The sequence below is a fragment of the Cucurbita pepo genome, chromosome LG01 (genome assembly GCF_002806865.2).
Source record: "Cucurbita pepo subsp. pepo cultivar mu-cu-16 chromosome LG01, ASM280686v2, whole genome shotgun sequence".
NCBI lineage: Eukaryota > Viridiplantae > Streptophyta > Magnoliopsida > Cucurbitales > Cucurbitaceae > Cucurbita > Cucurbita pepo.
In genome coordinates this window covers 9,012,281-9,025,563 of record NC_036638.1, presented here as the reverse complement: position 1 = coordinate 9,025,563, position 13,283 = coordinate 9,012,281, and the positions used below count along the sequence as shown (strand labels likewise).

Here is a 13,283-nt window from a genome sequence, read left to right as displayed (position 1 = left end):
TCCGACCATATTAGTTAGAACCGATGTCTCTTGTTAGAAAAAAAAAAAAAAAGAAAAAAAAGAAAAGAAAGGAAGAAATGGAACTAGAAAGGAATAAGTTTCCATTTGTGCCCTTGGTATCGCGAGGGAAATGCGCACATGCAAATCTCAAATGCAATTTAGTTCCTATGTGCTAAACATTAAACAGGCCTGAGATACGGAAATGGATGTTATTTTTGGAACTATGTCTTGAGTCATTCAAATGGTTAAGATGATCTTCGTTTTGTGTTAACTAGAATCTAAAAGACTTCTTGTTTGTTTTGGGGATATTTCAAAGCATGAACTGACTTGAAGTTTCTCTACTTCAAACATTTCAGTTTTCTCAACAATTCTTTCCATTTAGTTTAGTTGGAAAAAGGAACCTGTCGGCTGTCATCAACTTTAGTCTGAGGGAATATGTCAATGCATCTTGGACGCAACAAATACAAGTGTCCCGAAGAACATTGGAGGATGCTCATTATTTCCGCTGTAGGACTCCGCCATATGGCATCTTTTTTTTCTCATCCAATTCAGATTCTGATGTTTCAGATAGCATTCACATATTGATTATCAGAGAAATTGATTGGGACCATTGAGGCGCTCTACTTGCCAATTGTATGGTTCAAAATTTGGTAAGGTAAATCAAGCATGTCAACCATGCAGAGGAGAGGAGGTATTGGTACGTAGATACATGTACCTTTAGAGACCCAGTTGCTAATCAATACCCTTTCTCCATCTCTATCAACTCAGCTTAATAGAATTGTGTGAACTTGTATCCGGATTTGCATTTATTATCACTCATGTTCAGACCTGATCAGTCTGAGTTGACAATAAATAGCTGGATGCAGAGATATAGACTAGCAAGAAGAGAGTGGCGTGCACCAAATCTAGTGCAGAGGATTCTTTTTCAATGTAAGAGACCAACTCAATGTGTTTATGGTAAAATGAACAGAATTCCTTGTAGCAGAATAAAATCATAACCAAATATTCTTCTCTTCCCCTTTTTATGAAGCTTTATTTTTTATTTATTTATTTTTTTTCGATATCAACTTATTNCCAACTCAATGTGTTTATGGTAAAATGAACAGAATTCCTTGTGGCAGAATAAAATCGTAACCAAATATTCTTCTCTTCCCCTTTTTATGAAGCTTTATTTTTTATTTATTTATTTTTTTTTGATATCAACTTAGTTGGAAGGACTTGTACTTTATCAGGGTATCAAACATTCAACGATGCCTCAAGTCTTTTCTTCAAAGTGGGCTCACAAACTTGTTGGGGGAGAGAATTAAACTCAGAAAATAGNTTTTTTTTTTTTTTTTTTTTTTTTTTTTTTTTTTTTTTTTTTTTTTTTTTTTGATATCAACTTAGNGAAAATAGAGTAGGGTTGTCAATATAAGGATCCTATCTATAAAAAAAAATTTCTATTTTATCACTATTTTTGGATTAAATATTGAGCTGTGTCTGAAATTAGGAAAAGAAAGTACTTAACTCAAACATGTTGTTTGGCATGTCCGGCATGTGTATAGATATATTCATGTTTGAGACGGATACTTTACCATAACAAAATATATATACTTCAAAAGTAACCACCTTGACGATTACTTTCTTTTCTTCAACTTGTTTTTGTGCTGGTAAGAATTATTTTTCGATTGAATGTTTAAGCAAAGAGAAGTTAGTGGCCATTGTTGACAAGTTTTTCCCATGACTTACTATAAAAAGTCATGACTAACAAGTTTGATAACTCCTACTATCCTTTGACTATAAGAGAAATTATAAAATTATCCTTTGACTATAAGAGAAATTATAAAATTATGAATCGAGTATCATCCATTTCAACTCTGCAAACACTAACTTCCAAATCTATGAATGATCTATCCCACTAACTTCCAAATCTATGAATGATCTATCCCATTGAATGATCTATCCCATTGAAGATGGGTCTTCATAGGGTCCCAATGGCAAAAAAAATTGAAAAAAAAAGANGGAAAAGAAAGTACTTAACTCAAACATGTTGTTTGGCATGTCGGGCATGTGTATAGATATATTCATGTCTGAGATGGATACTTTACCATAACAAAATATACATACTTCTTAACTAAAATCGTTACAATTTAAGATCCAACTCATAAATGTTTCAAAACTTCAGAAGTAACCACCTTGACGATTACTTTCTTTTATTCAACTTGTTTTTGTGCCGGTAAGAATTTGTTGAAAAGTGTTTCTATACCCCACTTATTTTTCGATTGAATGTTTAAGCAAAGAGAAGTTAGTGGCCATTGTTGACAAATTTTTTCTATGACTTATTATAAAAAGTCATGACTAACAAGTTTGATAACTCCTACTATCCTTTGACCATAAGAGAAATTATAAAATTATGAATCGAGTATCATCCATTTCAACTCTGCAAACACTAACTTCCAAATCTATGAATGATCTATCCCATTGAAGGTGGGTCTTCATAGGGTCCCAATATGGCAAAAAAAAAATTGAAAAACAAACAAAANAGATGGGTCTTCATAGGGTCCCAATGGCAAAAAAAATTGAAAAAAAAAGAAAAAAAAAGTCAAGCAATCATTGCCTTCCATCTGTATGATCCAAGAAACCAGCCACAGCATTAAATAACTACGAGAGGTCTTATCACAATGGGCCAATGCGTCACCTAAACTTATCCACCACTTGGACTTTAAAAAATTTGCACATTGGACAAGAGAGAACAGANCAATGCGTCACCTAAACTTATCCACCACTTAGACTTAAAAAAATTTGCACATTGGACAAGAGAGAACAGAGGTAGAAGTAGAAGTAGATTGGATTGGACTTTAGAACTTTTGAAATCAGTATTCCAATAATGTCATCCCTCTGTAGCTTAGAAAATGGAATCCAAATGCCCNCTTTAGAACTTTTGAAATCAGTATTCCAATAATGTCATCCCTTTGTAGCTTAGAAAATGGAATCCAAATGCCCAATTTCTTGAGCTCAGAAACTATATAAGATTTGTATTGAAGAGAGGTGAGAAAGAAAAGAGAAACATTTAATAAATCTGTGAAGGCTGCTTTTTACAAATTTGCAGTGATGCTACAAATACATAGCAGCAACTTTCCTACAAAACCATCTGCTTTTTTCCACTAACACCACACCTTATTTAGCTCTCTCTGCTTCAAACAAATGAAGAGAACTCAAAATGGAGAATGTAACCCAAAACAAAAACGAAGGGGTGAAATGAAATGAAGAGACAGCATCCACAACTGCTGAATCCATCAACTACATACACACAGAGAGATACACCGTCGTACGAATCGCTTAAGCCTACTCCGAAAATTGGTAATTGTCAAGTTTTGAAGCTGCATACTTATCCAAAAACCATGTCAACTTTCCTTTCCTTGGCTGTATCAACCTTGCAGGTAGGAGCGGGGAGTCGTTTCCTGCATCATCAATGGCCAAATGTACTGTCTCTGCTTTGTTTTCACCTGTCACGACAATGGCCACGTTTGATGCAGAGTTGATCACAGGGAACGTGAAGGTGATTCTCTCTGGAGGAGGTTTTGGAGAATTGGTAATGAAGGCAACCCATTCATCTTTCTCTTCGAGCACCGAGTGATCGGGAAATAATGAGGCAACATGGCCATCAGCACCCATTCCAAGTAGTATGAGGTCAAACTTGGGGCTGTCACTCACATCAGACACACTTACTATGCGGGATTTTACCGACTGTCGAATGACAAACTTGTACTCATCGGCAGCTTCCTCAGCTGACACCGAATCATTGATCGAGTGTACATGGCTCGGAACAATTGGCACCTAGTGATACAAACAGAACAGATCATTAGTATTGCTAAATAGAAGATAGATATGATAATGGTTGACATCACACACAAAGCTATCCGTGCAGACTGGCACAGTCTTGGTTGGAAGGCTGCCATATGGCAAGACCACATAGTTCTACAATAAAACTAACAAATGTTCCCAAGTATATGAAACAAGAACAACAAAATGCCTTCTCCTGGATTCTTCATCTTTATTAGATTAGAGTTCGTGAAATTGTTTACGCTTTCGAAATACTTGTGCAAAAGGTTTCAGCTCAAATCCTTTCAAAAGCTAAGACTAGTGTTAATAGAACAATGTAGGACATGGTACAAAGATGAATTCCCAATGTCAGTTCCTCCCTATTTTTAGTTCGACGAGGGAGTAAATACTCGAATATCTAACCTTTTGCCCATTTCCTACATATGTTTAAGCTAGATGATGTATATATTTGGGACACAATTAGAGGTCACATATATAAGGTAGTTGAAAGTTAGCACTGAAAACCTCAAGAACTCAGAGTGGTAGCTTAACAAAAGTGCAATTTTGAGTTGAAAGACCAAGAAATCCTGTCATAATGACATTATATTATGTCTAAGAGCAACATAGCCATGGGAAATCATGTCTTTCACCAGAGCTCAACTAGTTAAAACATTATATTATCGACCAAAAGGTTGGAGGTTGGAATCCGGGTTGTTGAAACAAAAAGAAACCGACAATTTGACCAATTTGTCCCTAGGTAGAGTCCAAAGGCAACCAAATGACAACAACAAAGATGTTGAGACAGGAAGCTACTCTATGTTGAGTTGAGTTGAATGAAAGTATTCTATATTTTCAAGGAAAAAGCGATGATCCCATANCAAAGGCAACCAAATGACAACAACAAAGATGTTGAGACAGGAGGCTACTCTATGTTGAGTTGAGTTGAATGAAAGTATTCTATATTTTCAAGGAAAAAGCGATGATCCCAGAACAATACAGAACAGATCTATCACTTAATGTATATGACAGATAGAACATCTAAGAGCAACATAGCCATGGGAAAGAAGCTAAGGAATGATTGCTCTGTAGTTTTAGCTCCCCTAAGCTTTCAGATTGACAAATGCATTTGCAAATTCCAGAAGGCCATATCCAAGTAGTAATGAGCTATTTGAACAAAAAGGAATTGAAGATAGAAGTTTAATACTCAAATCTTCTTTCTCCGGACAAACAAATTACTTACGTAGATGAGAGTAAGAAAATCATCATTTGAGTAAGAAGGAAGGTCAGGGAATAGAGTCAAAGGTTCCGAAGTTGTACTAGTTTTCACTTTGATTCTAACTCTTTCATTCTATAAAGGTTTCGGTTCTGGTTCAGTTCAGGAGAGGAGGACGTTGATTGCTTTTCCATGTCTAGTCCCAGTTTCGGTTAAAGACCCAGAGCGGGCTACAAATCTATACCAAGCCTGTTACGCCATAATTCATTGATGTTGATCCCGAAGTTCTTGATCCCGAAGTTCTTCTCTTTGAGTAGTTATCAAATTGATTCAATTAGATTACTATAGCTCATTCATGGTCCTCAAATTAGAATAGGATGTGCTTCATTTTGTGATTCAGGCATTCAGAAGAAACACATAGGGACAACTTTGTGACCCAGAAAAAGAAAAAGNCAAGCCCGTTACGCCATAATTCATTGAGGTTGATCCCGAAGTTCTTGATTCCATTGAGAGGGAGTAAAGCCTGACTTTCCCAATTCTTCTCTTTGAGTAGTTAGAATCACTATAGCTCATTCATGGTCCTCAAATTAGAATAGGATGTGCTTCATTTTGTGATTCAGGCATTCAGAAGAAACACATAGTGACAACTTTGTGACCCAGAAAAAGAAAAGGACACATTGTCCAAAAGAGAAGGCGCCCACCGTAGGCAAAGCAATAGAGATGCATTAGTACAAACCTTAGAAAGAAGGTTATCCTTAGCAAGCTTATAATTGCTGTCGGCATGGCTTTTTGCAACAACACGTTCATCAGCCCAAAATATATACCACTTGCCCCAGTCCACAGTCTTGTTGTAAGGAGCTTCACACAGCTTCCTGTTATTCATCCACCAAAAATTATAGCAACAGCCTCATTGAAATCAGAGAAGGAAACAAAACCATCCATACCCCATTAAGCTAATGAGTGAACCACCAGACAACGCTATAGAAAACACCCCACGTTCTTTCACCGATGCCTCTGATAATTCAGCAATATAGTCAGCTAAATCAGTACTTAGCTCTTCCAAACTTTCATGGATCCTTAGCTCTCTATCTTTATGATCCCCACATAGAGCCATAATTCACAAAGTTACAACTCCTGCGCAGAAGGAAGAGAAGAAAAATGACTGATTGAACACTAAATTTTACACCATCGTTTGAAATTTGCAGAGAAGATCAATGAAGAACTTCCCCCACTTATAGCTAATGGTCATTGAACTAAAATTCAGGGCATTACAAAAACTGGCCCGCATGCAGTTCAAGAATCTATAGGTTGCTCTNACTAAAATTCAGGGCATTACAAAAACTGGCCCGCATGCAGTTGAAGAATCTATAGGTTGCTCTGGACTGTGTTAAATATGGAAATTTAAGACGAACAGATCAAGAAACATTCACAAACCATATGACACTATCACATGAACCAACATGCACGAAGCGTTATTTAGACAACTAGATTGTAATTTCATTTATGGGGGCATCGCCCAAGGATCAAGAACAGAAACCCTCGATTTGGGTCGATGTCCGTGAAGCAAATGATGTATTGGAAAACGGACCCATACCCAGATCATAAAAAACCAAAACAAACAACCCCATTACAGAAGAAATACAGATTATTAGAAGAAAAAATGGTGAGATGATGTCTTGAGATTGATGAAACTGCAGGAAATAGCAGAGCGAAACAGAAATAGGGAAAAAGAGATAGAAAAATTTACAGAGACAAGAAGGGGGGAAATGGAAGGGGGGTTGTTGCAGACAGTGACGAAGGTGGAAGATGAGCATCGGCCCGAAATTGATATATAATTACAAGGTAATGTGAGAGAGTAGTGCAAAGGAAAAAGCCTCGCAAGAAGTTTGAGACAGAGGAATTTACCTTGTAGGCTTCCACGTGCAGCCAATGATGGTGACGCAAAAACCCACACAACGCAACACCCCAACTCTTTATTGTTTCTTTTTTTTTTTTTTTTCCTTTTCTTTCTCTTTATCCGTTACAGATAGAAAACTCTCATCCACTTTCTCTGTGTAACAGATGGGGAAAAGATCCCTTTATCCTCCTTGATCAATTGTAAGAACATGTCTTTAATTACCCTAAATTATGTTGGAAACTATTTATCTTTGGGACTCTTAGCTCTTAGATTGAAAATTAGCCAAACATGTGTGTATAAATTCAATGCTGACAAATGTACGAATGGTGGGTGGGTCTGTCTTGCAACAGGACAACAATGGCAGGAAGTAGTGGGATTTAAACTCTTTCTGCCATGTCCATGTATGTGCTGCTCTTCTCTTGTCATTTGCTTTGAAAAATCCTTCCCCTTCCTCTGGAATTGCTTTCTGGTTGTCCCCCCAAAGCTAGCAAGCTGGTCACTTTCATGTTTGTTCAAAACATCAAGTTCCTCTGTTAAAGATCAGGGGATAATCCATATAGACATCCCCTACAAACATATCCAAATATTGTACTCTTTTCATTACGGATAGATGGTTAGGAACTACGAATGTCCACAATATTACGATATTGTCTACTTTAAACATAAGCTTTTATGGCTTTGTTTTTAGTTTTTCTAAAAGATCTCATACTAATGGAGATGTATTTCTTATAAACCCATGATTTAACCCCCTTAATTAGCCGATGTGGAAACTTTTCCCAACAATCTTCTCTTCGAACAAAGTATACCATAGAGCCTCCCTTGAAGCATATAGAGCTCTCGAACAGCTTCCCCTTAACCGAGGTTCGACTCTTTCTTTGGAGTCCTCGAACAAAGTACCCATTTTGTTTTACACTTGAGTCACTTTTGACTACACCTTTCAAACTCATTACTTCTTTATTCAACATTTGAGAATTCTATTGACATTGCTAAATTAAGAGCTTAGCTCCGATACCATGTTAGAAACTATTACTTTTTACAATAGGATGATATTGTCGATGAAGATATATTCCCAACCATGATCATATATATCATCAACGATCATCATTTGTGTTACAGTGAGCAGAATGATTCAGGAGCCTAAGATAAAGCTAAAAATGGAGTTCAATTTTGTGTTCTTTTTAGAAGCAAAGTTGTGCTAAAATTAGATGTTATTATGGCAAGTAGTTCATAGCATTTCAACATTTGAAGTTATTCCTAAACTTTATGTCAAGTTTCACAGTGTTAGCACTGAAGAAATGTTGTGAGCCATCATTTTCTGTAGCTTCTCCCATCTTCTTCCTCCATTCCCCATCGAATACAGACGAAATTGGCATCTGTTGGTGTCAAAATCAAGAACAGTGGGAAAGAGATTCCTTGTCAAGCAGCCATCATTACCAATATGAATTCACTGCTTAATATTGAATTAGAGCGTTGGGTGTAAGTAATGCTTTCCTGTTCTCATTAGTAAAACCACAATGATTAAGACATATTTAATTATACAAATCTTCATATCTTAAACACAAATTATAAAGCTTAATTAAAGGCTGCTTACACTCTATCATCCATCTAAATTCAAACAAGTACACTAAGGGAGCTAAGTGTCACGGTCATGCTCGTCCAAGGCGTGTTGCCCACATGACAAGCCAAACCCTTTATGTCTTTTCATGTTCTAGTGTTTTACTTTTGTATTTCTAGGGAGTATGACGTTTCAGAAAAATCATGTCTAGGCCTGTTAGACACGAAATGTTGACTAGTTGTCAACTTCTCCCTACCCAAGGTTATATACTGTGAGCCGTTGTTGTTACTCTCTTACTTGCTTATATAACGTCTCTTTAAAAAATCTCTCTCTACCCTCGTTTTCTAAAACCTTCTCTTAAACCAAGGCCAGAGGTTTGAGCATACGTCACTTGGCCGTAGGAGACGTAAGAACAAATTGGCTTAGCTCACTTGTCGTTGAAAAGTAAGCCTCCTCCCTCTTAACTGCCCAACTACCCTTTGAATTTGGGTGCCAAATTCTTTGTCTGCTGATTTAAAGCATCAGCTGTGGACATAATTGATTAGTTAATTAACTAATCATATGCTTCTTTCCATAAACTCAATTATTGAAGAGAATCTTTTTTTTTTTTGTCATTTTTCCTTTAATTATAATTTAATTACTAAGCTTCACATTCTCCAATGCAATGCTTAATTAAATACAAAAGATATAAGATATCTTAAACCCTAAATGAAATCACCTTGGTTGAAATTATTAATTAATTTTAAACCAATGTTTTTTATTTTTATTTTTTACAAATGCGTGCAATGTTTGTGTAATGCGGTCACCAATGTTGTTTGGTTTTTATGTTTGACAAGTTATACAAAATTGGAGGTGTTTCCATAAGTTAATGATGATGATGATGATTTAAAATGTTTATAATGAATAATAATCAAACGTGGAAGAGGGTAATTGGATGTTAATTTAATCCAATCGTATGCTCCATAGTTGGTTGAAGTATAATGACAATCCAGACACCACCATTTTCTTTTTTTTTTTTTTAACAACAAAATGTATGGAACACATTATTAAACGCTAAACCCAAAACAAACGCCCACACAATTTCAACCTTTGCTTCAAAGAAATTTCCTCAATAAGTCTCAAGCTCCATGAGTGGGTCAAGACCAGCAAGCTGTCAGACAATATAATCCCACTGCCACACGGAAAGCAAAACGTGAAAACTTGGCTATAAGACTGATATAACGAGTCAAAACAGACAATATCTATTAATGGTGGTGTGATGTCCCACGTTGGTTGGGGAGGAGAACAAAACACCATTTATAAATATGTGGAAACCTTCTCCTAGCAGACGCGTTTTTAAAGTCTTGAGGAGAAACCCGAAAGGAAAAGCTCAAAGATGACAAATATATATGCTATCTGTGGATCTAGGTCGTTACAGGTGGACTTCAGCTATTATAAATGGGGTCAGAGCTAGGCACCAATCAGTGTGTTAGCAAGGATGTTGGACCCCCCAAATGAGAGTGGAACGAAACATTCCTTATAAAGGTGTAAAAATTTATCCTAGTAAATGCATTTTAAAATTGTAAGGCTGATAAGGATAAGTAACAGGTCAAAACGGACAATATTGGACTAAAAAATGTTACTTCAACCAAAAAGGCACGCCACAACAACAGAAAACAAGCATCTTTAACCGTACACACATGAATTCTCTTGTTCTTTGTTTTTTTGTTAGGTTCACCAAGAAGTAAAAGAAGAAGAGAAAATAGAAATGAGTGGTGGAGATAGAGGAAGTATTTTTACCTCAAAAAAGCATTCCATACTTGGCAAGATATTTCCATCTCAAGATCTTGTTCCTGCAACTATAACAAAACATGCCAAGTATAAGCCCCAATGGAAATTATTCAACAGCTCTAAAGTTTCCAAAGTTGTTTTCTTCTGAAGTCAGGCAACCCTTTTTTTAACTGAGGAGAGTGCACAATGTAAACAAGTGTAGGTAGGTACACATGAAAGGGACCTGTTCATGCAGAAACCAGAATAACAACAATTCCCAAGCTGAATGGGGCTGGAATTGGATTGGATTGCCTAATTGGGTTTTTGTCAGTTAGTGAAAAAAGATCAATTTCTTTCTTTCTAACAAATAATGTAACCATTCGGTGGTCCACTTATCCATAATGAGCTATCCATCTCAAGGGGGGCCTGCCCAACATTGGCAACATGGACACCTCCTTTTGATTGACGTAAGTATCTTGGCTCTACCTTGTTTGAATGTACCCTGTTATCACAGAAAAAATTTAGAGATTTCAATTCTTAATACATATATCCATGTCACAGATGTGTGAAAAACAATATCATAGATAGATTATATGATGATGACACTTTATTTATTTGTAATCATCAAATATTGAAATATAAGGTACTGCTAAAACTTCAATAATTTGTGGTACTTGGCTATAAACAAACAAAAGAGATGAGATGAGATGGAATCAGATAGAACAAAGATGAATTGAGACAAAAATTTAGAAAGAGGAATTCGAGATCAACCGCTAACACCCACAAAAAAAAGACTTTACTGCTGACGGAGACAAAGCACAGGACTGTGTGCTCAATATTTCACTAGCCAAAAGCAACTACACCATTCGGTGTATAAGTTTGAATGCTGCATAAATGTATGACCCATTATGTATTGTAAAACGCCTTTGTTAGGAAGAGATTTCCACACACTTATAAGGAATGCTTCGTTCCCTTCTCCAACCGATTTGGGATCTCACAACCTACCCCCTTGTTGGCCAATATCCTCATTGGCACACCGCCCGGTGTCGGGCTCTGATACCATTTGTAACAGTCCTAGCCCACCGCTAACAGATATTGTCCGCTTTAGCCCATTACGTATCGCTATCAGCCTTACGGTTCCAAAACGCGTCTACTAGGGAGAAGTTTCCACACCCTTATAAGGAATGTTTCGTTCCCCTCTCCAACCAATGTAGGCCGTGAAAATGAATTAGATCAAGGGACAAGACAACTTTGAAGATCAATACAGTTACAAGGGACGCAGGTTGTCGCGGTTGCCCACGATTTCTCTAAATCGCTCGATCAGATTATGCCTAACAAAGTCATCGACTACCATGACTAATTTAATTTAACTAGGGAGGATGGTATGAAGAGAGTATGTTGTGGCTCTCGTCGAAACAAACGAAATGACGATCCTCAAATGATGCCTATCTAACTAAGCGATGGCTAGTATAGAAGAATGTCATACATGAAGCGACCAAAGAGAACGGTGCATCATCCAATACATTATATAAAGGTACTTGGCTATAAACAAACAAAAGAGATGAGATGAGATGAGATGGAATTGAGACAAAAATTTAGAAAGAGGAATTCGAGATCAACCGCTAACACCCACAAAAAAACTTTACTGCTGACGGAGACAAAGCACAGGACTGTGTGGTCAATATTTCACTAGCCAAAAGCAACTTAAACCATTCGGTGTATAAGTTTGAATGCCAACCGCTAGATATTGTCCACTTTGACCCATTATGTATTGTAGAACATTCGGTGTATAAGTTTGAATGCCAACCGCTAGATATTGTCCACTTTGACCCATTATGTATTGTAGAACGCCTTTGTTAGGAAGAGATTTCCACACACTTATCAGGAATGATTTGTTCCCTTCTCCAACCGATTTGGGATCTCACAACCCACCCCCTTGTTGGCCAATCTACTCACTGGCACACCGCCCGGTGTCGGGCTTTGATACCATTTGTAACAGCCCAAGCCCACCGCTAACAAATATTGTCCGTTTTGGCCCATTATGTATCATCGTCAGCCTTCCGGTTTCAAAACGCGTCTACTAGGGAGAAGTTTCCACACCCTTATAAGTAATGTTTCGTTCCCCTCTCCAACCAATGTAGGCCGTGAAAATGAATTAGATCAAGGGACAAGACAACTTTGAAGATCAATACAGTTACAAGGGACGCAGGTTGTCGCGGTTGCCCACGATTTCTCTAAATCGCTTGATCAGATTATGCCTAACAAAGTCATCGACTACCATGACTAATTTAATTTAACTAGGGAGGATGGTATGAAGAGAGTATGTTGTGGCTCTTGTCAAAACAAACTAAATGACGATCCTCAAATGATGCCTATCTAACTAAGCGATGACTAGTATAGAAGAATGTCATACATGATGCGACCAAAGAGAACGGTGCATCATCCAATACATTATATAATGTGTGCATTGAAGAGGAAACAAAGCGCAAGTAAATATATGAGCAACAAAGAGACATAAGCGTCACATATAGGCTTGTTAAAGAGTCGGGTAGTGCCTAGGCTTTAATCTCGAAAGTCGAGATTTTGAAGGAAATTAGGACATGTGATTCTGAAGTCAAGTCTGTCCATATGAAATATGAAAACTCACCGATTTTGGTGTCAATCGAACATCAGACGGATGCTCCACGAGACTATATGTCCATTCGCCAACACTATGTCTACACCCGTTGATTTGAAAATGCCTCAAAATGTACCTTATGGGAGGCATGATGTTAGCTCTCCACCACTCTTGGGCCGCGAGCTACCTTATGGCACATACGTGTATCACAGTGTGGACGAGCGTCTCAGGCGTCTTCCATTAAAATAGATTTTTCAATGATAGTATCAGACAACACAAGTGTGCCGATATTGCACCCCAGCCCGTTTGTCGGAAGTTGGATTACACACCCACTATCTAGAACGAATGTCGTAAAAGCTTTAGCATAGATACGGGAGAGTCCAATGCCTAGTGAGAACCTGGTTGGATGGATGGATGCTTGGAATGTCCTGATGAGATGATCAACACATGG

General features: G+C 37.3%; 1 protein-coding gene across 3 annotated transcripts; it reads right to left on the bottom strand.

Annotated features, from left to right (window-relative positions):
• Nucleotides 1-3,028: 3,028 nt before the first annotated feature.
• LOC111793431 (probable 6-phosphogluconolactonase 1) lies at nt 3,029-6,938 on the bottom strand. 3 transcript variants are annotated; one of them, XM_023675321.1, is made up of 4 exons: nt 6,920-6,938; nt 5,959-6,148; nt 5,751-5,886; nt 3,029-3,816 (listed from the first exon to the last, which is right to left on the bottom strand). In XM_023675321.1, exons 2-4 carry the CDS (start codon nt 6,126-6,128, stop codon nt 3,325-3,327), a joined length of 798 nt encoding a protein of 265 aa, XP_023531089.1. In that variant the 5' UTR covers nt 6,129-6,148; nt 6,920-6,938; the 3' UTR covers nt 3,029-3,324. The 3 variants fall into 3 exon arrangements, with proteins under 3 accessions (XP_023531089.1, XP_023531073.1, XP_023531080.1); XM_023675305.1 differs by lacking the exon at nt 6,920-6,938 and adding an exon at nt 6,762-6,875; XM_023675312.1 differs by lacking the exon at nt 6,920-6,938 and adding an exon at nt 6,609-6,749.
• Between the last annotated feature and the right edge of the window lie 6,345 nt (nt 6,939-13,283).